The following is a 23,937-nucleotide window of genomic DNA, read 5'->3' as shown; positions in this document are numbered from 1 at the left end:
GCATTGAATTTGGTGCCATTTGGACACGAGATATGTTCAATATGGATAAACTTTGAGTAGACAGGCGACCAGTTCTCTGTAGCAGCAGCTGCTGGGACTCATCGATGATAGTGACTTTTTGTCAATCGCGACAACAGTGAATTCACAACAACTAGCGCGCTCACAACAGCAGGTGAACAGCTCTTTGTGCAGCAGCGGAGTTGCAGCTTCAGGTTTCAGTAGACTGAGTCCTGCAGCCAGGGTTATCAGTAGGTCACTTTCACAGTTTCAGAATGAAAGCTGCAACCAGCATTTCCACAGGCCGTAAAAATGTTGGAAAAGAACATTTTCAAAGTAGATAAAGCATGCAATGTGACCTACATTGAGGATACAACTAAAAAGTCAGAGCTTACCCTCTCGTGGTATTTGATCTCGTAGTCGAGGATGACCCCGTTGGGTTTCTCGGGGGGCAGCCACGACAAGCTGAGAGTGTCAGATGTGGAGCGCATCAGATGAACGGTGGGCACTGCTGAAGGCGCTGGGGGGTGGACACCAGAGAGGAGAGGTTTATATTACACTGGTACTTTTTGTTCTGAGTTGCCAACATTTTTGCTCTTTTAAAGACACAAACCATCCCAGTACGATAATTATTATTCAACATACTTCATGCAGAGCGGTTTAAGAGAAGCAGTACATGTTTCACCTTCACTGCTCTGCAGCTTATTGATTTGTGAGGCCTGAAAGTGACTCAATTGATAGTCATTGTCCCGGGTCCATAAACTGCAGTAAGGTGGATTAAGTGCAGGTTAACTGGGAGAGTAATTACATTCTGTGAAAGGTGCTGAGCAGTTTGGTTGATGGTGATGATGCAAATATTAAGTGGAGATGTTGAAAGGTGACATTGTCAGTGAGCTTCTGGTTGACAGCGGAGACATAACAGATACTTTACATTATATCTGTCTTTCCTTTAAGGCCACACCCAGACAACTATGTTCTCGCATCAACTCTGCTACGGATCCACACTCCTCTGGTGTTTCACGTTTGAAATGTCGCTGAGCTCATTTTACTTTGAAAACTTCAGGGCTGTGTTTTGGTCTGGACGGACACGGTCTGTCACGATGTAGCCTCCGCTGATTCGTCAGGCTCCTATCACATGATCCAGAAGAAAACAACCAGCATTAGCCTCGGCTGCTTGTGTAGAACACAACAAGCGTTGCTGACCCTGTTGTCTTGGCTAACAGCTGCTGTGCAATTCAATTCAGCATTTTACAAAGTTACATGCGTAGAAGATTATTTATTATGGCACAGTCCGCAACTAACAACCAAATGCTTCCTATTTACACCGGCATATGTGATATGCGTTTTCAGGCGTATTAGTATGGACAGGGATTAGAACTGATACAGAGAGAGCCAAAACGATTGTGTTGACAGAGATTATTTTCAAACGAAAACGCAGCAATATGGATGTAGCCTAAGTCGCTCTCACCGGGATTTTCCATCTGTTGTTCCCACTGAGCTTGTTCACCAGTGTTTGCTGTTGGTGTTGATACTGCTCTGGAGCTCATTACGACTCTCACCGGCTGTAGGCTCCACTAACCAGCCTGCTTCATCTTGATGGTAAACGTTATTGATTGGAGCCGCCCGATAAATTAACTTGGTTTGTGGACACATACGCTGTCATTGACGCATCTTCTACTAACCGGCTTGGTTGGTGGTGATGTTGACTGTGGAGTAGCTGGGCGAGATGGGGTTCTTCCCGGAGACCCCGTTGACAGCCTGCACCTCGAAGCTGTAGCGCGTGTGAGCCTGCAGGTTCCTCACCACCACTTTCCTCTGCCTCAGCCCCAGCCTGCGGGGGGCGATGTCCACGTTGTCGTCGCAGCGCGTGCAGGGGCTCCGGTCCCTCAGGCATTTCTTGCACACCACGTTGTAGACCAGGTCGCTCCTCCCGCCCGTGTCATCGGGCTCCTCCCACTCCAAGGACAGCGAGGTCTCGTTCACACTGGATATAACATTGCGAGGCGCTGAGGGGATAGCTGCAGAATTGCACACACACAGACACACATACGTAGGTGTTTAAGAAGGTAGGCAGGCAGAATAGAAAAACACACAAGTGAGGTGTTAGTCATGTTCCCTATGCAGTGCAGTTCTTCTTACACAATACTTTTACACAAATAGATGTGTTATTTGCTTTACGAGTCCCAAAACTGAGCATGGAAACTTGTCAGAATACAACAACAGGGAAAAAATCCTTCCTGGTGCAAATAAATAAATCAAGGAATTCGGTAACAGGAGAATAAGCACAACTTCACATGCACAACGCAACACCACTGGTCATCACTAAGTAATGTTGCTTAAAGGAATACACAATGCTGTACAGCTGTACAGTTGTAGCCCACGTCCATCTCGATGTATATCTCCTCTTGATGCTCGTAGAGCTTGGCTAATCCACCCATGATAGAAAATCATGTTCTAGTATCAGTATAACCCAAGGCCACCTGGTTTCAAGGCAGTGCTGCGTTTTGAGTGAAGAGTATTAAAAACCTGGATAAAATATGATAACCACAGAGGGAGGCAACAAAGATTGGTTCAGCTAACGTGCTTAGAGGGGCTCTCCCTCTAAGCTTCCAGTGGTAGAGAGTCTAACCTGTCTCAAAGCAGAGAGAGAGAAGAGGGGCCGGGTAGAAGGGAAGACTCTTAGTCTGTCCGCTGAGTTCAGCTCCTCAGTCGGCTCGCCCTGAGCCGCGTTTCACTCGCCCTGTCCTCCCTAATTGGACAGACACAATTCAGAGTGGAGGCTCTTCTAATTGGACACCCATCTGAAACACACGCTGAGTCCAAGCTGCCGGCCATTGACTGGCCGAGGCTCTCTTGTGCTACACACCACTTCCAACACAAAGCACAGGCTGCCTAGCACAAGCTCTGACAGTCCGCAGGGACAGAACTGTCAGGCTTGTGTTTTTGTGTGTGTGTGTGTGTGTGTGTGTGTGTGTGTGTGTGTGTGTGTGTGTGTGTGTGTGTGTGTGTGTGTGTGTGTGTGTGTGTGTGTGTGTGTGTGTGTGTTTACTCGGAGGTGGTGCTTGTGTCCCTGCCTGCCTGTCTGTGTGCACTGGTCAATGTCAGAGTCCACAGTGTTCCTGTGACGAGGATCTGGGGAGGACAGTTGCGGGCCATGTGTGTCATTTAACGCGGTGAAAGGCCCCTGGGGGGTGATTTTACGCGGTCAGGACAGCACATGTCCCTCTCCATCAGCACAACTGCTGGGAGTCCTCTCAGAGGCCTGTCTATGCAAAACAAGCATGGACACTGCGGTCAGCACCAGACCAGACTGGTTACCACCACAGCACAATTTCCATTTCAAACATTGACACGAACTCAAACTGAATTCTCATACATTTTTGGTGTAAGAAAATATAAACTAAAGTGATATTTATATATAAAAGCATTCTGTGTGTCTGACTGTTACTGATATTTGAGAGTCAGCACTTTCAGTGTCCTTGATTCACTACTGTCTACTATATGTCATTTTCCTGTAAAGCTTATGAACATTAATACAAGACATCGTCCCCTTTTTTACAACAAACTCACTTTGCATCAGTTATGTGCCGTACATGATATAAGATTGAGCAAGAGAACAGCTTGATCCGCCCGATGTTCAATCAGAAAATGGATGCTAGTCAGCTTAACATTCTAATGTTTGCATACAGAGAGGACTGATAGCACAAAGCAGCCGCTAATAATTTAAGCATCCCAGCTGTCCTATAACAAACCACTGTAGCACCTGCTCAATCAGATATTGCTACAAAAACAATAAATATTAATTATAAATTACCCGTAAAAATAATCAAATGATAAGAACCAACAAACAAACGTTCACACGCTAAATTGAAAACCATTGTAGAGGCCAATACGATTAATTTCGTAAAAAAAACGAAATAATTTATATTTTGATAGATAACAAAATCCCAAAACAAAGTAATGAAAATACAAGGATATATGCTGATCTATTAAAAGGAAAATTTATGTCAGATTGTTTTTAAACAACAGGTGGCTGTGGCTGAGGGGGGTAGAGCAGTTGTCGGGAGAATTTGGATAAAAGCTAAATGACATGTAATGTAAAAACAAAATCATTGATTTGACCTGACACTAATATTGTCCTGTAAGTTACTTGGGCTCTTCTGAATATTATATGTGAATATTTCAGCTGGACAGCTGTGGGAGCCGGGTCAGCCCTCCAAACGCCAATGTCCCTGACAAACTGAATAAGGCACCGTGTGAGGGAGTGACAGAGCTGGCCGAGTGTCGGACTTTTCCCTTTGGACGTTGCTCTTTTAAAATGATTTGGCCCAAACACTAACATCATCGGACTTGTTGCTGTACACGCTCAGCTCCGGTGTCAAGTGTTGGCCGAGATCTGCCCGCCTGCCAAGAGCTAATGCAGGAACATGCACAGTTAAAGCAAAGACTACTGGTGTTCTGTCAAGTTAACACCGGGTGAAAACGCTCGGCGGCCTAAATGGAGACAGAATCAGCCATTAGGTCGTATTTTATTACCAAGCTATAACCAAGATGTAGGCGTTATACCTGATTGACAAAAAAGGGAACAGACGGCTCTTCAGTTCAACACGCCCATACACAGTCCAGCCTTACACTGGCTTTTTACTTGTTTTTATTCTGTGCAGTGGAGGATGACTTACTGGTGCAGGCAGAGTCAGGAGGATCGCTGTCAGCGCGGTAGAAACCACTCTGGCAGGGACAAATATTGGCTCCTCGTGCACTGGTGCGACTGTTGGACGGGCAGGGAACACAGGATCCTTCACCGAATTTAGATTTGAAGGTCCCAGGGATGCAAGCTGGATGAGAGAGAAAATACAGAGGAAACTAAGAAGGGAAAAACAAAACAAAAAACATGCTGTGCTGTGTCGTATAAGAGACAAGTGGGTGTCACTTCTGTCACAGAACAAAAACTGTGCCTGTTGGGTACCTGCAAAACTCGTACGCATGTGAAATTGGTGAATGCTCAAGCATCAGATGTTATTTTCACGGTTGCATCATTTTTGAAAAAAAATGTCAAGATGACGGCAAAGTTTCAAGTTGAAGAGGAGGATGGAGATGTAGATAGTGTGTTGACGGGAGATAGCTGTTGTCAAGACAAACAGGGATGGAGAATGCTTCTGAGAAAAGGAATACACCCTAAACCCATCAATCAGTGTCTGCTCAGTGCTCAGCTCTCCAAACCCCACTGCTGAATACAAACAAGCATGCAGATCGGCTCCATAATAAGTTAATAAATCAATGCAAATGAAGGGACATCAGACTGGACATAAATTAGCTGAAGGGGAGCTGTTTGGAAAATATACAAAGTTGCCGTAATCTCAGATGATGTGTCCAAGCCACTTATTAATAAGTGTCACGTAGACGATCGGCTGATATCGAGTCTTAAGGATAAACCGACATAAGCCAAGACTAAAGCAGGATTCAGATAAAGGGGATTAGCAGCAAAAGGTCTGGATATATCAGCCTCCCGAGAACCGCGTTTTACTGTTTCCCACATTCCTGACTGGTGGTGTAAACGCGGGGTCTCTGGCAAACATCTGTCCTGTCAGCGTGAGGGCTCGTAAAAAGGCAGCCAGTGAGGGAGAGAGCATGATTAACTAGTTAGGCTAAGTGGTCTTTTCAGTTTGAACCCAAGTTCCACCCTAATTCCCAACAATGGCACTTTTAGGAAAATCATCACAGCTAATGGACCCACATTGTAGCTCTGAAACCATGCAATAAAAAGCCAAAGAGGAAGATGAGATGAAAATGTTCTTTATTTTTCTCCCCATAATTCACCAAGACCTTTAGGCTCTAGACTGTGTGATCTGATTTATTTCTCTTCTATTACACAGTGCGTCGTGATTTTCCTTTTATTTGTTTGTTTTCCTCGCTTCTTTTTCGAGTGGGTTCTGAATCACCCCACTGTCTTGCTTCAATCCAAGGCAACCTCCTTGTCCCCCGCTTCTATTGTCTCCTCTTCTTCGACCGCGCTCTGTCTCACGCCGCATTTGGCTGCGAGCGAGCAGCCAGACCGGGGTAAGAAATGAAACGTCTCAGTGATTAATGTTGGTGTAGCGGTGTTGGCTCACGTTGGTCTGAATGGTGTTAATGAGCGTGGCCATCTGTAGATTAACTAACGGGAGGCCTCGGAGGAAATTACACTTCCTCAACGCAACCGCTGGCAGACGCCCTACAGAGTTTTTATCAGGCAAGCTTTTAACCTTGAGCCGCCAAATGGCAACGAACGAGCTCTCCCGCGCATGTTAGACACTATTTCTCACGCCCAGGTGAGAGGAGGCTTCGCTTGTCTGTCTTTGACTTCCTGTGCCCCCGCCCCCACCCTTATTCATCCTCATCCCTCGGCGGCTGTTTCTTTGGCTATTCACGCCTGTTAACTCGCACTATCTCTCTTAATATCTCTCCTCTGGACTTGTATTATCTGCATTTTCCTCGCACAAATCTGCCGCCTTTCTATTCTGTGCCTCTCTTTCTCTCCCTCCTGTTCTGCTCTCACAATATTTGTATGCTGCTCCTCTCCGCAACACCTCATTAATTCATACTCTCCGCCACCCTCCTTCACCCCCCCTTCAGGAGCCTCACAATAAATGCAGAGAAGAGGGCACAGACTGAGGTGACTTGCACTGAGCATATAAAGAGGGTTTGGTTAAATAAAAGCCCAAATGTCTGTTAAATACACATACCCTGGCACTGAGTGCTGTCTGCAGAGGGTTCAAAGCCAGCCACGCAGGTGCAGGAGCCCACGGGAACCATCCACTCGCCGTCCCCGTTGCAGTACAGCTTCAGAGGGACGGACACCTCCATAGCGTTGGTCACGCAGGCCCCCGGAGCGATCACTAAGGAGGTGGCTTCTGCCCCTGTGGCGGTCTCTGGGAAGACGGCAAAATTGGCGATGGTGGTGGAGCACTTCTTGAAGAAAACCCTGACGGAGATGAGAGACATGCAGGCGCCCAGGTCCTGGAACGCCAGGTAGAAGCCTGCCTTTGAGAGGGGGCCAAAGCTGCGCACTTTGGTGTTGATCCTGCCCGCCTCCAGCAGAGAGAAACTCTCGTCTGGGGCTATAGTATCCACCTTCACGTAGGGGTTCTCCCTCCACAGAGGGCTGGTGTCTGTAGCTGTGTCCCCCTCCGATTCATAGTAAAACAGATTAAAGGTCTCTTTGCAGGAGCCAGGGATGTTGGGAATGCTGGCGCAGTCACGGACGGAGAACTTGAGCTCCACGTAGACGCGCAGCACGCCCCGCCGGGGGATAAAGTCCGTCCTCAGCCAGTTGTTCTGGTTGGGTTGTCGGACATTACACACCTGATAGGTTCTGATCGGGCTCATGGAGTCATCGTAGCCGCTGACCTCCTCCCACTGTGGACACAGCAGAGAGACGGTGTGACAAAGGGAGAGACGACAGCAGGGACAGACGGCAGATTAAGACAATCGCGACAGAAGAATAGAGAAGGTTAAAGGATAAAATGAGAGGAAATTGAATTTATTATCTGATGTGACAACACAGTTCTACTTCTCATTCAGAAGCTGCTAAACTACAGCAGAAAGTCACTTATCCAATATGTTGTCAATTAATGTTGAGTAATGGTAAATGCAGTGCATCCTAATGCAAACCATCCGAGCATAGAGGACGTTCAAAACAGAGAAGCCACGTCTGATATAAACACAATGTGAAAATGCGATACATGCACACACACACTGACACACACACACACACATTTCCACAGTGTGTTGTGTACATGAGGCCTGTGAGGAATAATTTGCAGCTAAAATGATTTTAATTGCACGAATCGTTCCGAAAATTCCAATCATTACGGACCAGAAATAGAAAAGATTTCTACATAAAAACTCATTTAATGCATTTTGGCTTGTTACCAGCCCTGGTGCTGATAAGAGTTTGGTAAATGGAGGTTGTTGGTCAGTCTGATGTTAAACGAATTGCAGACAGAGCTCAGTGTTACTGCAGCGGGGCAATCGAAACGGTCCTCAGGAAGGGATTCAGATTCCACAACATGTAAATGTGTTATTTTAGCTGAGAGAATGAAAGTATCAAACTGTACATTTTTAATGGAAACATTCCTCATACATGTATAATGCAAGACGTGTGTTATTTATTAAAATGGCAATCTAAATGCACTGCTGTCAGCAGCATCGCACTGTGGAAGCACTTCTGACAACTTAAGGTGATGCTGATATTATACGTATTCTTTCATGCTGACATGTCGACCCGGAGAGCTGCTATTAGCATTCACTGTGGTTAACATACCTGGTGGACTTGTCTTTTGAAAATAGCTATTAAAGGAATGACGTGACATGGACATGATTTCTGCCTTTGACCCATGTCAATGCACAGCTTTACATGTTGCTGTACCTGCTCTTTGTATGTGGTAAATAACATTAGAGCCGATGATTAATGGCTTCATTGGTCAATAAATGTAGTACATTAGGAAATAACCTTGTGAGAAGTCAATCCTTTTAGATTTTTTTCTTCTTCTTCCTAATTCCCTATTGGACTGGATGCTTCGTTTCCATAAGAAATGAGCTTCCCAGAAATTGATTATTTCAACTGGGAAGAAAATAATGCATAACTCATCGCACGTCGGCGAGTTCCTGCACAATTTATTCCCAAACGATGAGCCCAAGAGTCAGCATTAGGCGTCGTAAATCACCAGCAACACGTTGATGCACTACCTGACAAATATGATAATTGCTGGCCCCCACGAACGTATGGGCTTGTCAGGCGCGAGGAGAGGGGCTGCCTCGCCAGTCGTGACATATGACTTCATGGATGCTGGGACATTCAGAGCCGGCCATTCTGAGGGAGAGGGAAGGAGCCGGGGCTGCCGAAGATCGTTTCCATGGAAACCCACCATTTCCATTGACTGACTTTGCGCTCACGTAGCGAAGACAAATTACACTGGCCGGGAGTGGGGGAGGTCTGTCAGGCTGTTAGCCCCGGGTCAAATTCATGTTGTTTTATTTTCTCACCATTCCTATAGGGGGTATCAACTGAATACCTTAATTCCTGCCTGTAATGTACTCTGGGGCCTATATTATAAAAGACACAGACACATGCTTTCAATTATCTGGCGCTCTCTCCTGGGGAGACATGCAGGGTAGAGCCTACCTTATAGTCCTGACACACTGCGGGGATTTGCTTTGTGTATCTGCATGTTTGCCCATTTGTTTGTTTTAAGTACAAGATGCACAGATTTGTTTTTACAGTTTAAGCCTTTTACATCGTTTTAACGCTGGAAAAATCTCAGATTTCTTGTACATCGTGTCACACAGTGTGTTTCTCATTTGCTTTTTAGGATCCAAAAAAAGCAAACATACACTGCAAAAATAAAGATATAAAACAGTAGGAGGTGAGCTGTTCAAGGCAGACTGGGCTCAATTAACAAGCAAATGGAACAAATGTTGTTAAAGAAAAAAAAAAAAGGGAACACAAAACAAACTCAACACATGCACACACAAATTAAAACTCACCCCACTTTCTGGGAATGTGGTCCAAGCCAACTCTGTGGTTGCCCACCGGCTGTCCATAAGGGTTTCTGCAAATTAAGAGGAAGAGGAAGGTTTGACACACAAGAATTAACTGGTGAGAGGAAGAAAAACCAAATCAGTACACAACATTAAAGACCACACAACAACACACAAACACAGACACACACACTTACACACATCCAAGTTCCCCCCTGTGAGACAAAGGATCCAGGTAAAACTTTCCTTCTCTTTCATAACCTCCACCTACGTGTACTGTTTGTGAAAACGCTGACAAGCATGGCATATTTGTGATGACGCCTAATTAAGGCTTTTTCTCTCTCTCTCTCTGTGTGTGTGTGTGTGTGTGTGTGTGTGTGTGTGTGTGTGTGTGTGTGTGTGTGTGTGTGTGTGTGTGTGTGTTTTTGGCACTCAAAAGTGCACCTCTTTCAATATTCATTTGTAGAACTAAGAACAAAGCATCCTCCAAGATGCCTTTAGTGGGAAATATTCCATCAGCAAGAACTGTTGCAGTGAGGTCAAATAAGCACAGGGAAATGTAATAATATAACACATTTAAAGGGGAGGCTTACGCCCAAGACACAGAAATGTGATGCCTTTTGTTTGACAATTGTCATATCTGAGTTGACTTGAGATTTGGGGAATCTTTTCTTCACCTCGCTGTTTTACGACGTCACAGCGAGGTGAGAGCAGGACACACAATCAGAGGAGAGGCCGCGAATAAACAGCGGGATCAATGAGCACTGTTGTGTCAGCTTGTCAATCAGTTGTCACCCGAGTGGTGGTCCGGAGGTGTCTGTAGCACCTCTGAAGAGGCGACTCCTCTCTCTGGGTTTTCAGCATGCAGCTGTGAACGTGTTTGGCTCTCGTCGCTCCGTTGTTGTTAGCACATAATTACTGCAACAATTACACTTTCTTCGTGGAGCCTCAGTGACACGGCGCCTGCTGTGCACCATTTGCTCGCAAGTCATTGATAACGGCGCTAAAGCAGGGTGTGAGAGGGCAAACAAATTGCATGTCCTGTGCAGAACAGCAGCATGGCCCTGGCCCCGTAACGTTGATGGCGGACGTTTAGCTCTAAAAGACGAGAAACAATGCAGATACAGGACAGCATGTCCTTGGCTTCAGCGTGCAAATAATAAAAGTTGCTTGATTGAGTGAGTGGATCATTGGTCCATCTGTAGCCGCTGAGCTCGAGCTATTTGCAGTGTTTACAATCTGTGCTTTGTGTTCATTAGAAAAACCACAATGGCTTTTCTTCTTCCTAGAAGATGACAGATAATGAATTGTGATCTGTACATTACATCTGTGGGTTTTCAACTGTGTGCCACGGAGAGCAGAGAGAATCTCACCAAAGACTGCAAACAGGCAGCGATCACACTCTAATTAAAAGCTCATTTTAGTGCTTCATGTGGTCACATTCTCGCTGCAGTTACCGCTTCGACCAAAAGAAAGAGACAAAAAACGTCCTCGTCCTTAGTTCTCATGCAAATTAGCCTGTCTGTGTGTAAATGAAAGCAGGATGTGACAACTGCTATTTGATGTGACAGATAAAAATGTGTTTATGATATGTTCCTCTAGTCTGGCCAGTCATGGTCCATCATGGTCAGGAGCTGATCCAAAGATTTATAATTCCTTCTAACAATTTTATAAAATACTGGCTTAGACATTGTGGGAAATACACTTTTTTGCCGTCTTGAGTTAGATGAGAAGATTGCCACAATTCTCATGTCTAGACAGTCAATATAAAGTTACAACCAGCATTCGCTTAGCTTACCATAGAGACTGGAAAATGAAGGAAACAACTGTAACTTTGTCTACAGGGAACAAAATCTACCAACAAGCAATTATATCCCCTTTTAAAGATTGTGTATTTTGTGCAAATTGAAGAAAAGTATAATAGTATAATTACTGGTATTTGTCATTTCTTCCCTTCAACAAAGACTTGTTTCCCTCTGTTTCCAGTTTTTGTGCTAAGCTAAGCTAACTGGCTGTGAAGATGACGGACATGAGAGTGGTATCCATCTTCTCATCTAACGTTTGACAAGAAGGAAAACAAACATATTTCTCAAAAACTACAGCTTGATTTATGGTGATTTAATGCGTAAATTAATTCAGGGCGTCTCACAAATTCATGATATTCACCATTAAGAAACGATGAAGTCTCTCTGAGGTTTTATTAATGCTTAAATAGACATACCATCATCCACCATCACTGACTGGTGGGTCACGCAGCAGCATGTACATGTTTGCATACCACTGCCGGTTTCACGAGAGTAGGTACAGCAATGATTTCAAACTGAATCTATTCATGGCTCTGAAATGTGACTTCATCCCAGCTAATTTGGTGGCATATTAGCGTCTGAAGTATTCGAATTAACAATCATTAAGTGACGAACCACTAAGCATTAATTAATCACATGAACTCTTAGTCACTTTATCATTCCTTCATGGGGAGCAACAGGAATCGTGCATCGCTTAAGCAGGTGATTTATGGCCTTAAACAGAAATATTTCAAATGCAAATAACCGTGTTTTAGGAAATGAAAAGTGGGCTGAAATAAACAGATGAGTGGTGCTGCACAAAGTAGAAATCATTGATTTTAAAAAGGGAAAACAAAGTGGCTGCCTTCATCTTTTTGACAATTTACTTTTGACATTTACTTCTACATTTTATTATTTATGCATAAAGCGGCGTTTAACAAAAAGGAAGAGACTTGTAACTCGTTTGTAAAAGCGTTCTGCCTCTTTTATCTGCGTGCGTGAGGACATGAGCGACAGCAGTTAATAACTTTGGTTGTCGAGCCCTAATGTTCGTCGTGTTCGCGAGCAAGGTTGTTTTACTGATTAACACGACTTGAGCCACAGACGAGCAACTAATCAGAGAAATCAGCGGCTGTTGTCTCTGCTTGGCTACACTCGGCCCTGGGAGGCACACAGCTGACTGAACACTCCCAGACTACTTGCTGCTGCTGATCCATGGATCCAGTCTATCCCCTGGGTGTCTGATCTGGTTCTGCCCCCCCATCCCTCTTCTCTCCCGGCGCCCAGAAGCAACAGAGACAGAATCGCTCAGCCTCAGCTAACCACAGGTTTGAGCTGATGCTCCATTCAACAGGCTTCACCTCCCACAGGGCAGATGCAGGGGGCAGCCGGGTGACCATGTGTAAAAGCCGGGTTCAAGCCCCCGGTATAAGCAGGATTTCACCCCACTGGAGCCTTCCTGAGCAAGAGGCTGAATCCCCAGCAGCTGTAGGGGTGCTATCATGCATCCTGACCTTTAACCTCCATTTGGAGCAAGAGATTTATTTCTCTACCAAGATTTGAAAGAATCTTAATATTTTTACACTGTTTTATCCCCAATCTTAAGGTTGGTCAATCCGGCAGAAAATTATATTAATAAACCATTTATCATACCAGTTGATATATAAAATTATCATGATCAATGACACATTATTATTTCTGTGAAGTTTAAAGACAGATTTTTGCTCCTGAGTGCAGGTTGTACTTTTATGTACAGCAAAAGACAAACACCTGATAAACAGCAAAATATTTCATAAATCTGAGGTCGATCAGTTGTTTATACATAATAGAAATTGTGTTGTCTTTTTATGGATGGAAATTATGTTGTGATAATGACCCAGCCCCAAATCTTAATAACAGAGTCCAGACTCACGTTGGCTCAGAATCACAATAAGACATTTTCAGACATGAACTCTGGAAAAAGACCCAAACTTCAGCACATTTTCAGGACTTTGTGCTGACCCTAACCACATATGAAGAACGCAGCGGGAGATTGTCTGCGTCAGACGTGGTCACAAAAACATTCAGGCGAGGGGTGGAGCCTGGGTAGAGCGTGCTGGAGGCAGGATATGACGTGTAAATCCTGCTGCGGAAACTGCGTGTTTTTGTTTAGAGCACATCGACACCGGTGTCAACCCTTAACGCCAAAAGCTCTTGAATCTCATTGTCGTTCTGAGTTGATATTGTCTGTATCTTCTACAGCCCCTCAGGGAAATTTCTGGAAAATACCCAGACTTCAGTGCATGTCTGAAAACCGCTTCAGTATCTTAACCTAAAAAAACTATTATCAGCCAGAGTTCAACATCATCAGGCTCACGATGCCGACGGATCATTAAAACCTCACTGTGGAAAAGGTTTTCGTTCGACTACGCCGATCACCACCAAAGTGTTTCCTCATCAAATCACTAAATCCCAGAGACCAGTTAAGATTGAAAAAGATCCCATTTGTTCCACGGTAAATTTACAATGCCTCTGAGATAGCCTCGCTGCTATAACTCAAAACTAGAAATCTTCCCCCCGCTCCCATTAAACGGTGGAGTTGTTTTGCCCCCGGGGGTGGGAAAACAATGCTGCAGTGGGAACTTTAGAGCATCACCACCCGTGGCATTTACTGTTTTGTTTTTTTGATCACCCGCCAGAGCCAAAATGCCACACAACTCAGAATTCTCTGAGCGCTTTGGAGGCTCACACATGCTGATGTTTTATTCACTTTGTGAGAGCGGCTGTATGATGAAAGGGAGGCCTCGCCTTCTACTACACCGACACTCGCTGCCAACAAGCAAACACATGAAATATTAACAGCCCGACATCATCATCAGTGATCGAAGGATGATAAAACGTGTGGCTATAAACAGATGTAAAAAGAGAACCTGGGATTTTTGTCACTAAAAATGAACTTTGGAGTTGAATTGTTATTTGCCTGCATCAAAGATGAGTGTGATGCTCAGCTTGACGTCTGATGAGCGGTTTTTGAACAAGTAAATCTGACCTAATTCAATCTCGCTTCAGCATTTGATTTTACAGGTCAACAAATTACGACTCTTGTTGATATTCTCACGCATAGGAAGCAGAGAAATGTAAATGAAGCTCCTCTATTAATGTGAAAATTGCCTTTTTCCGACCATCGCACACATACAGACCATAGAATACTGTGTAAAATGCTCTCCGAGTGGTCATCCATCTCCTTTATGAGCTTTTAAAATAAGAGTACAGTAAACACTGACTGTAAATGGAAGTAATATGGTATAAAAGTGTCACAGTTGCTGAGGCTTTTACTGCAGTGTGTTGGTGTGAACTGGAGATAAGTCATCTCTGGAGCTTTTGTAAATAAGCACACACTTAGTTGCAGTGTGTGTAGTTGCAGTCCAGCTTGCATCATCCATGCGCAAACACTTGCCAGACAAAAAAAAAAAAAAATCAGATTCAAGCCATGTGTTGAAATCCTCTGAGTAAGCAGCTCAATAATGAGATGTAACTCGCTGAAACCCCCCAAAAAAGGGGGCCTCCCTTTTCCCTGTCATTTAAACCTATCTGATGATCTTCCCATTTTGTTTATCCTCAGAGAACAAACATTAGTTAACCCCTGATCTTTAAGTAACAGTTAGTGGTGCAGGCTGGGGAAACAGGACTGATCATCTCGCTGTGAGAGCCCGGTGGGACTTGGAGGGCTGCTGCCGCTGCATTGATTTACTTGCTGACACCAGAATTGATGAGGGATCGGGCTGGCCCCGGTCCAGGAGAGGCAGATTGGACAGGGGAGGGAGAGAAGGGAGGCAAGAGACGTGTAGCTACAGCTCAGACAGGAGTTGCTGGGTGGGATGCAGCAGCGGCGGAGGCGGTGGTGGGCGAGGGTGGGCTTTTCCCCCTGGAGCAACGCTCCCTCGATGATGGAGGGAGCTACAGGGACGGCTGCATACTTGTTAAGCCGTTGACCTTTCATTCACACTTGTCATTTAATATATTTCACATGTGTGTCCCTGTGGTGCGTCGGGGGCCGGGAGCGATCCACTCTGCTGTGGGCTGAAGCCTCCACAGCACCGGTATCCCTGAACCACAACAGCAGGTCTCAATGCTTTGACATGCATCATATGAGGAGCCAGTGTGTTTGCATTTTACAGTGACAGTGGAGGAGGGACGCCCCGGACTGTCTCCTCTGCTATGGCTCTAACCTGGGGGTCGGTGCAATATCAGTGTGGGCATCCTCGCTCAGCTTGTGGGTGTGACAACAACAGGGGACAATAGCAACAGGGCAGTCCTTCAGCCGCAATGGAAGCACTGGGATGTCATCACACACACACACACTCACTCACACCAGGGCGTGCTGATACATGTGGGCATGTATTACAATCAGAGAGCAAATTGATACTCAGTAGAATTGCCTATTCTACAGAGCATGTCCACATCATTGTTATTATCATTATTAACAGCTTTAATGTAACATAAAAATGAAAGGAGTCTTGGTTAAAGATCTAATTTCACAAAGGATAAATCTGCAGTGTGCTTATTTAAACTGACGTGATGCACTGATCCCAGAATGATTTCAATTACAGGAATAAATAACCTTACTTTCTGTTCCTATGTATATATTGGGTTTTATATTTATACAGGTAAATTAATGAGGATTTTCTTGTGCCAATAGAGAGTTTTAATTCTGATCCATGCATTCAGCCCATTGTCCATCGATGGGAGACAGAAGTAGTGATGGAAATATCATATGGAAATATCAACATACCTTCTACCGCCAGCACCACGGGGACAACGAGGCTGCACACCCACAGCAAGTAATCCATTGTCATAGAGCAGGCGTCTGCAACATGAAGGGAGGTGTGTGTGGACTGGACCCTTCGTGTGGATGGATGGAGACTCACAGCACCGCAGCCCCGCTTTTTGTTCCTCTTCTCGGTCTCATGTCTTCAGCCGTGCACCCGGAGCTCTCACTTCCACATTCCACCAAAACGAAAGCAAATTTTCAAAAAAAAAGACCCTGCAAACATTAAAAAACCCACCGAGCCGCTGCCTTCTGCCGGGCTCCGTTATTCCCGCTGTGACAGGAGCGCTACACTGCGTCTCGTTCCCTTTCTCCCCTCACTTCACCCAACCACGCCGATCCTCCGTCCAGGGGCGCATCTCCGAAAAACCTGCCCGGCGCACAGGCTGCTGCAGCGGGATGGAGCGGCGGTCTGTGTCCGGTGGGGGGGGGAAGCTGGTTCGCCGGGTTTACACTTTGGACAACTCCGCGTAGCTGTTGCTCCTCCGTGAGGGATGTGCGTCGGAATGGCAACACTGGGACACAGGGGGCTCACACACAGTCAATGCACACGTGTTCTACACCAAGCTTCCGCTCAATGTTTTCAAAATAATGTCATTGCCAATACTCAGTATCATCATCATCATCATCATCATCATCATCATCATCATCATCATCATCATCATCATCATCAGAATTATTATTATTATTATTATTATTATTGTTCATATAAATATTATTATTATCAGTAGGAGTAGCGAGGAATGGAGGTTTAGTACTTCATTACTAAGCTAATCCTATGCTCAGAACTATATGGGCTGATGTTTAATGAATGTAAACTCAATGGCCTATTACAATATATTCTCCTCCTACTTCTGCTACTATGATAGCCAACTTTAATTTTCCTTAATGGGATCAACAAAGTTTGTCTTGTTTTATCTTGAAAAAAACAACGAGATTATTATTATTTAGAACTCCCACAACATCCTCATATATCTCCCTCTACTTGCGTCACCCATTCTAACAGCACATCCATGAATGGCTAGAATTGCTGTCACTCTCTGTGTTACATGTAGGTTTTCACATCCTATTGGATAGTTAAGCCTAAAGTATGTATTCCTAAATCACATTGTGTCCTTACATCTTGTCCCTGGTGTAATACGCAAAATAGTTAAAGTTGGTGCCTCTCTGTCTGGGGCATCTGAGTCAGATATGAAAGTCCCTCAACGTAGACACTACAATGTGCTGTTGGTTGGTCTGTTATCTATAACCTGGGTACTGCTTGGAGAGAGAAGGGAGTATGTGTGGAATTAGACAGGCACTATTCTCCTGTACAGAAGTATTATACACTATATACATAATGCATAGTGGCATATACAGTAATGAGTTTGAGGATCGTCAAAAATCCCTCAACAATTAATAAGTAAGGTAAAACCAGATGTTAAAATCTGATATGGGGACACAAGCACCGATCAATAGGCTATAACACATGTGACCACATGAGACTGAAAGTAAAACCGTGGGTCAAAAAAGCATTTATTAGAACAATTAATCGTAATTAATGGATGTAAAAAAACACTGTTTGTTATAGTAATAAAATTCATCACATGTGAAATGTGGATAAAAAGTTTATATCATTCCATGAGTGATGTGATATTGTCACATTTCAAGTGAGAGAAAAAAGTTTATATCATCGTTTGTGAAATGTGAAAAAAATACTTAATGAAAAGATTGTTTATCATCACGTCTATTGCTTCTTTGGACACTTTACATGAATATTCATTAGATGCCAAGGTGAGTCACACTGGTCAGCAGCTGTTGTGGCTTCGGTGGACTGAAGGTGACCTCATGCCTGTCAGTGATGTCACCGGAGTATCACAGATCATCATCAGCGAAAATGCATGGTGGTGACGTCACTGACGAGGCTGGCTACACCAGTCCAGTGTCTATTGTAAATTTATATTAAGAGAACATTTTATGGAAGGCATTCGTGCTTTTATTTTGAAGTGACAGCAGCCAAACTGCCGTTTCTCTCCTGGATGTGTGTGTTTGATTTGACGCAGCTGGTGGGAGGAAGATGTGAGGGAGAGGAGGTGGGAGGAGGGAGGCAGAGGAGAGGGGAGGCTGGTTGGATGAATGGTTGGATGTTTGGTTGGATGTTTGGTTGGATGGTTGTTTGGATGGTTGGATGGTTGGTTGGATGGGTGGATGGTTGGATGGGTATTTGGACGGTTGGATGCTTGGTTGGATACCTGGTTGGATAGATGGGTGGTTGGATGGATGGTCGTCCAGCAGACTGAAGCTTTCTCCAGCCCCGAAGTGTGTGTGTGTGTGTGTGTGTGTGTGTGTGTGTGTGTGTGTGTGTGTGTGTGTGTGTGTGTGTGTGTGGCGCCGGCATCAGGTAACACTGGTGTGGAGCCACAGCTCAACACTGATCAATCCCAGCATTAAATGGACTGTGGTCAGATCGGCGGACCACGTCAATAAGATCTTTGATCATAATCCACAGACAGCGCCTCCTGAGGGTTACTGAGGGTCATGTGAGGCTGACAGCTTAGTGCATTATAACAATAATCTTCATGAGAGTCGGTGGTTTAACGAGGGTGGTAATCTTACAAAATAATAATAGTATAATAATAGTCAATTTGATCATTTCATATAAAAAGTCTAGCGGTGTTGCCACTGAAAATTCAATACTCAGATAAACTGAGGCAACATGTGTGCTGGAACATAGAGTGGGTTAGCTGTGTGTGTGTGTGTGTGTGTGTGCATGGTCCAGGTATTACTCATGTTATGGGGACCTAAATCTCTTTAGACAGTCTCAGTATAGGGACTTGTCTTCCTCATGGGGACAAAAATTGTGTCCACATAACGTAAGTCATTAAGATTTAAGTCAAACGTGTGTTTTAAGTTCAGGTTTACATTAAGGTTGGGTTTAGATGTAGGTAGTAGTACGGTTAAGGATAGAGTATGTCTCCAAAATGAATGTAATGCAATTTCAACGTAATGTCCTTTGAAGTCATGCTGGAGACACGGCTGTGTGTGTGTGTGTGTAATACAATCTACTACTCATCAAAGTGATATCTTCAGTGCAATGCAGTGTCTCGACAGTCTGCCTGTCCTCATTACTTCATGCTACACTTTGACCTTTAGCCGTCTCCGTCTCTTTTTGGTCCCTTTCCCCAGACCCACTCTGTCCTTTGTCACTCCGGCAGTGAATGTGTATGCGTGTGTGTGTGTGTGTGTGTGTGTGTGTGTGTGTGTGTGTGTGTGTGTGTGTGTGTGTGTGTGTGTGTGTGTGTGTGTGTGTGTGTGTGTGTGTGGTGGCTCACAGCTCAGGGACAAGGATCCCCTTCACACTACTAATTCATCCGTCTGTGTGTCCCCACCCCCACTGCTCAAACACCCACAATCCCCAAATCCCACTCCCTCCTGCACAGGAACACACACATTCACACACACACTCACACAAAGTTTCCCCCCAAAAGGCCCTCTGTGCTACCCCTGCCCCCCCTCAAGAAATCTTCACCCACACATACCCCCCACTTCCAAGCAACTCCCCCATCAACACAACCCCCGGGGTTGCTTTTGTCCCCGAGGCTTTGTGCACTAATTAACTACAGTTCAGTTCCCAGCAGGCTTGGGTCAACCTCCACTACTGAAACCACTGACGGGCTCCTTGCATCCAAAAAATAACAAATAAGAAAAAAAGTCCAAGCAACGGTGAAGTCATTATACAACATGACATGTGACAGAGCAGGAATCCACTCCTGCTGCTGCTGCTGCTGCGGCTCGTATTTGTTAAATATCCCTCATAGCTTGCTTGTTTGTGTGTTTTTAAAGAGGCTCCTCAGAGACCAAGGGTGTTTAAGAAAATTACAAGTCTGCCAGTGGATTCAGCTTCGCCGCAGTCATTAAATTCCCTCAGTATCTTAAAGTACACAGCGCAGGGAAGAATTTCAACGAATAAAAGAAAAAATCCAGTATAACTGCCGTGTTCATTCCTCTTCTTGTTTTGAAATATCCTGTCAATCCTGCATTTGACTGATGGGGAATGCAGAGCGTCAAGCTTGTTAAATCTCTTTGTGTGGAGGAAACAGAAAAGATCCTGATAGTGTGTCTTTGAGTGAAAGAGGACCCCCTGCAGCCCTGCTCTCAAGTTATCTGCACCTCAGGTGTCGCTCCAGCGCAGCCTTTCACCCCGGTCCAACATGATGAACCAGCAGTCAGACAGCAAGATTTACAGATGCTGAATGTGCTGGGATTGTTTGTGCTTCAGCTGTTGCCGCGACAGGTGGAATAAGGGATTGCTGCTCTGGAGACTCTACCCCCAGCCTGCTGCAGATGAGAAATCAGCTCTCGGGCTCAGGGGGAAAAATACATATTTTACAGAGCATGGAGAGGAGACGTGAAGAGTCAAGGATGAGGTGGAGGGAATGAAAATGAGCTGTGTGGGACAGCGGTGTTAAGCTGACAAGAAGGGATGACAGAACATCTCCACAGACCCAGACTGTCTGCTGCAACCTACCTGTGAATAATGGAGTCTGTCCAGTCGACCGCACTGTGTGTATGATTAACATTCATGTGCTCACAGAACTTTGTTTGCATGAAGTATACCTAAGTTAAACTCATGCAGTCATTTTCTATTGATTTTCCATGAATGTTTCACTTCCTTACTGATGTTTATGCTTATTCTGTGTTTATGTTGTATTACCTTTTTTTGCATTAGAATAAAAATGTTCAGCATGAAAAACAAACCACGACTAATGCAATAATCTCACCGTCAGCACAGTGTTCATGGTCAAATTTAGTTTCTTGGGAATTTCACTTCTCGTTATTTAGGGGAAGTTTAAGGGGAAACAGCTGAAGATGAACCTTTACTTTCTTCTTGCACTGTGCGATTAAGGTGGGACTTCAAATCAGCCTCACATCTGTACGGTGAATGTAAAGCTGCAGCTGGTTATCTCAGCAGAGTTACAGCAGCTGTGTGAGCGTCTGAGGAGCTGGCACCAGGATTCGGTTACTTGTGGACAGAGTCAAGCTGCTTCGCCCCTAGACTGTGACTGAAGATGAACGACAAGATGGTTCCCCAAGTGACTCAATCACCATCTGGTGACTGACTGCGGTATAGGTTATAAACCCAGCCTCTTCCATGTTAGTGGATGGGACATGGCTTAAACAGAAAAGTCAAAGAATAAATCAAATACATTTTTTACATTTTTATCATTTTAGTGAGGTCTTCACAGTGATATTTGGTTTATTGTTAATTTTTCCTGTAAGTTTGGTTTAAATGAGCTATTTGATGCTATAAAAACGGGGGTGAAAGGTCATGATCAAAAGCTGCGATGACTCACCACTAGTCAAGCTCCACACCAGGATCACTGCTGTGAAGACTCCAAACGAGGTTGTCAGCACAAGATCATTGGTGCATGATGGCAGCTTTCAAATACGGGATATATTGGCCTCATTTCTGGATGGTGAGAGGAAGTGGAGATGCGTCGTCCATCTTTATATTCAGTCAATGGCTTCCAGTCTTTGCTCTAGGAAAGCTAGCTGACCCCTGCCGGATGGCATTAGCTCAATATGGAACTGACAAATATTAGAGAGGTATCAGCTAAAGCACGTCTCAGTGAAAATATTAACAATAAAGAATTCACAGTTTGTGACAAATATTTCTTGGCTAAGATAACTCGCTTTACATTTACTCTACAGACGTAAGAGCTGTATTAATATTCTCATCTCAGCGAATACTCTCAAAATGTATAAATACAACTATTAGCCTATGCCATTTATTAGCTTTGACTTCTGTATATCACATTGGAAATATATTAGCACAACTAAGATGCTAATCAGTCATAGTGTTTATGATTTTCAGAATCCAGAAAACAATCTGTCAACAAACAGTGGGGATAAAGTTAATGGGGGCAACTGAGACTGATAATGAAGAGAACAGACTTTGAGAGTTTTCACAACCATTCTGCATGTATCTGGATTTCTGCCGATGCCAGTCTGAGCTCTTTGGTCGCTAACAAGGCAAAAATAAAGAGCTCAGAGTCCTCCACTAAACCAGACATGAAATTGTGCAGGAGTGGCGATTTGCTTCATTGATTGGGGAAGTAATGATACATGATTGTGCTCAGACGGGGAGGTGGCTGTTAGCTGGAGCTTAAGGGCACAGGTGCTGCCGGGCTCCTCGCAGACTGCTGTCAGCGTGTTGCTCTGTGCACCGCTGACTGATTAAACATGAAATGCTGCTGGTTTCAAGGAGCTCCGCGCCTTTTTGTCTCTGTGAAACTGCTCCTGAATCGACTGGAGTCTGGAGACTGGAGCTGTCAGCCCACAGCTCCGGCAACAGAGCTCCACCCAGCGCCAGCTGCACTTCCTCTGACTCCCCAACTTCACAGCTAATCAGAGGAGGGCTGTCAGTTATTTTTGCATAATGGGGAGTTTCAGTTGGAGATTTCAGGATTGCAGGTAATCTGAGGCGCCGATGAGTGGAACCCTGCGTGCGAAATAATGAGTTCTCAACCCGGAGAGTGAGGCAACGCACAGCAAAAACTAATTAAGAACAATTCCATTTTAGTGGGCACAGACAGTTTTTCAGCAGAAGTCTTTTTCCTTCAGAATTATTCACAGGAGGCGTTATTGATGATTCGCCACATTCTGCAATTTTCCCACCATTCTCCTCCTCCATTATTCATCCACCTCTACTTTTTAATCTCCTGTGAGCTGACTCAGAACTCCACTTCCATTTGCAGACTGTTCCTCCTCTACGCTCATGTCTGTAGCATTGATTAAATGGACCCCAGTGGGCTGGGGATTACATTGGGGTCTATTTGAAATGGCATTTCTACAGTGTTTTTCCATTACTGAGGATACTATTGGAATTTAGATAAACTGGGTCTGGGTAGGCTTTGTTGATTTCCGAGTTCACGTGGGGTCCATTTGCTGCAATTTAACAATTACTAGCTTTGGCGTGTCTGCTAAATTTCTGCGTTCGCATCCCTCACCAGCTTAGAGTCAGCCAACATGGGCTCCCACTGGAAGGCAGAGGATCTAGAGGGCGAAGGAATAACGGAGGCAGGAAATGAATACCGACAATTGTTTTTCATCAGCGGAGATGGAGCAGGGACACGATCAAAGAAGACTGAGACAAATTAGATAACGGAGGCTGGAGAGCGAGGGACAGCGCGCCTGCTGTTTCGGCCTCTCCTTCTGTCTTGTCAACATATTTGTGGTCTTAACTATGAGCTGGTTGTCAGTGAACACTTGCCCTCTTCTTAAATGCAGGAACAATTTCATGCCTTGCAGCCACAGCGGGTCACGGTGAAGTACTCTGTGTTAGTTTGTGGTCATTGGAATTGTGTCCGATCACTCTGTTTACTCCACAGACTGTATATAAAGATGGACTCAGTATCCAGAAGTGAAGCCAAAATATCCTGGAGACGAACGCTGCCATCGTGCACATTTGGAGCCACAGGTTGCAAAGTTGAAATCGTGGGATGGAGCCTTTTTGTGGCATCGAATAACTAATAAAAAAAAAAATTTATAACATTTGAACATACATACAGTGAGGAAAAGTGAGAAAAAAGACAGCTTAATCGATTCTTATCACTTATCAATGCTCAATGTAAGAATATATGAGAAAGCTTTTGACCCGTTTGTGTGACCTTCTTCCTCTTGTGTGGAAATTGACCACTTCCTCCCACAGGTGGAGTAATTGTCCTTAGATATAAGATAAGTGTCCGGTGCTTCAGCTTCAGCCAGAGGTCCACACTTCAGCAGAGTATTTCCTCAACCCAGCGCAACCTGCAAAACGACGTGAGTCAGGAAGCAGTATCGTCCACTTCA

General features: G+C 44.6%; 1 protein-coding gene across 1 annotated transcript in view; it reads right to left on the bottom strand.

Annotated features, from left to right (window-relative positions):
* Window positions 1-16,610, bottom strand: part of ephb3a (eph receptor B3a) — a 31,206-nt gene extending 14,596 nt beyond the window's left edge. The window contains exons 1-6 of the mRNA XM_035171183.2: window positions 16,072-16,610; window positions 9,523-9,587; window positions 6,720-7,392; window positions 4,677-4,832; window positions 1,680-2,015; window positions 393-517 (exon numbers count right to left, since the gene is read on the bottom strand). Of these exons, the coding sequence (XP_035027074.1) occupies window positions 393-517; window positions 1,680-2,015; window positions 4,677-4,832; window positions 6,720-7,392; window positions 9,523-9,587; window positions 16,072-16,135 (1,419 nt within the window). The 5' untranslated portion in view covers window positions 16,136-16,610. The remainder of the gene's footprint in view (window positions 1-392; window positions 518-1,679; window positions 2,016-4,676; window positions 4,833-6,719; window positions 7,393-9,522; window positions 9,588-16,071) is intronic.
* Between the last annotated feature and the right edge of the window lie 7,327 nt (window positions 16,611-23,937).

This window comes from Hippoglossus stenolepis, chromosome 11 (assembly GCF_022539355.2).
Source record: "Hippoglossus stenolepis isolate QCI-W04-F060 chromosome 11, HSTE1.2, whole genome shotgun sequence".
In the NCBI taxonomy this organism is placed as follows: domain Eukaryota; kingdom Metazoa; phylum Chordata; class Actinopteri; order Pleuronectiformes; family Pleuronectidae; genus Hippoglossus; species Hippoglossus stenolepis.
The sequence above is the reverse complement of the archived record's forward strand: the minus strand, read 5'-3'. Positions and strand labels throughout refer to the sequence as shown.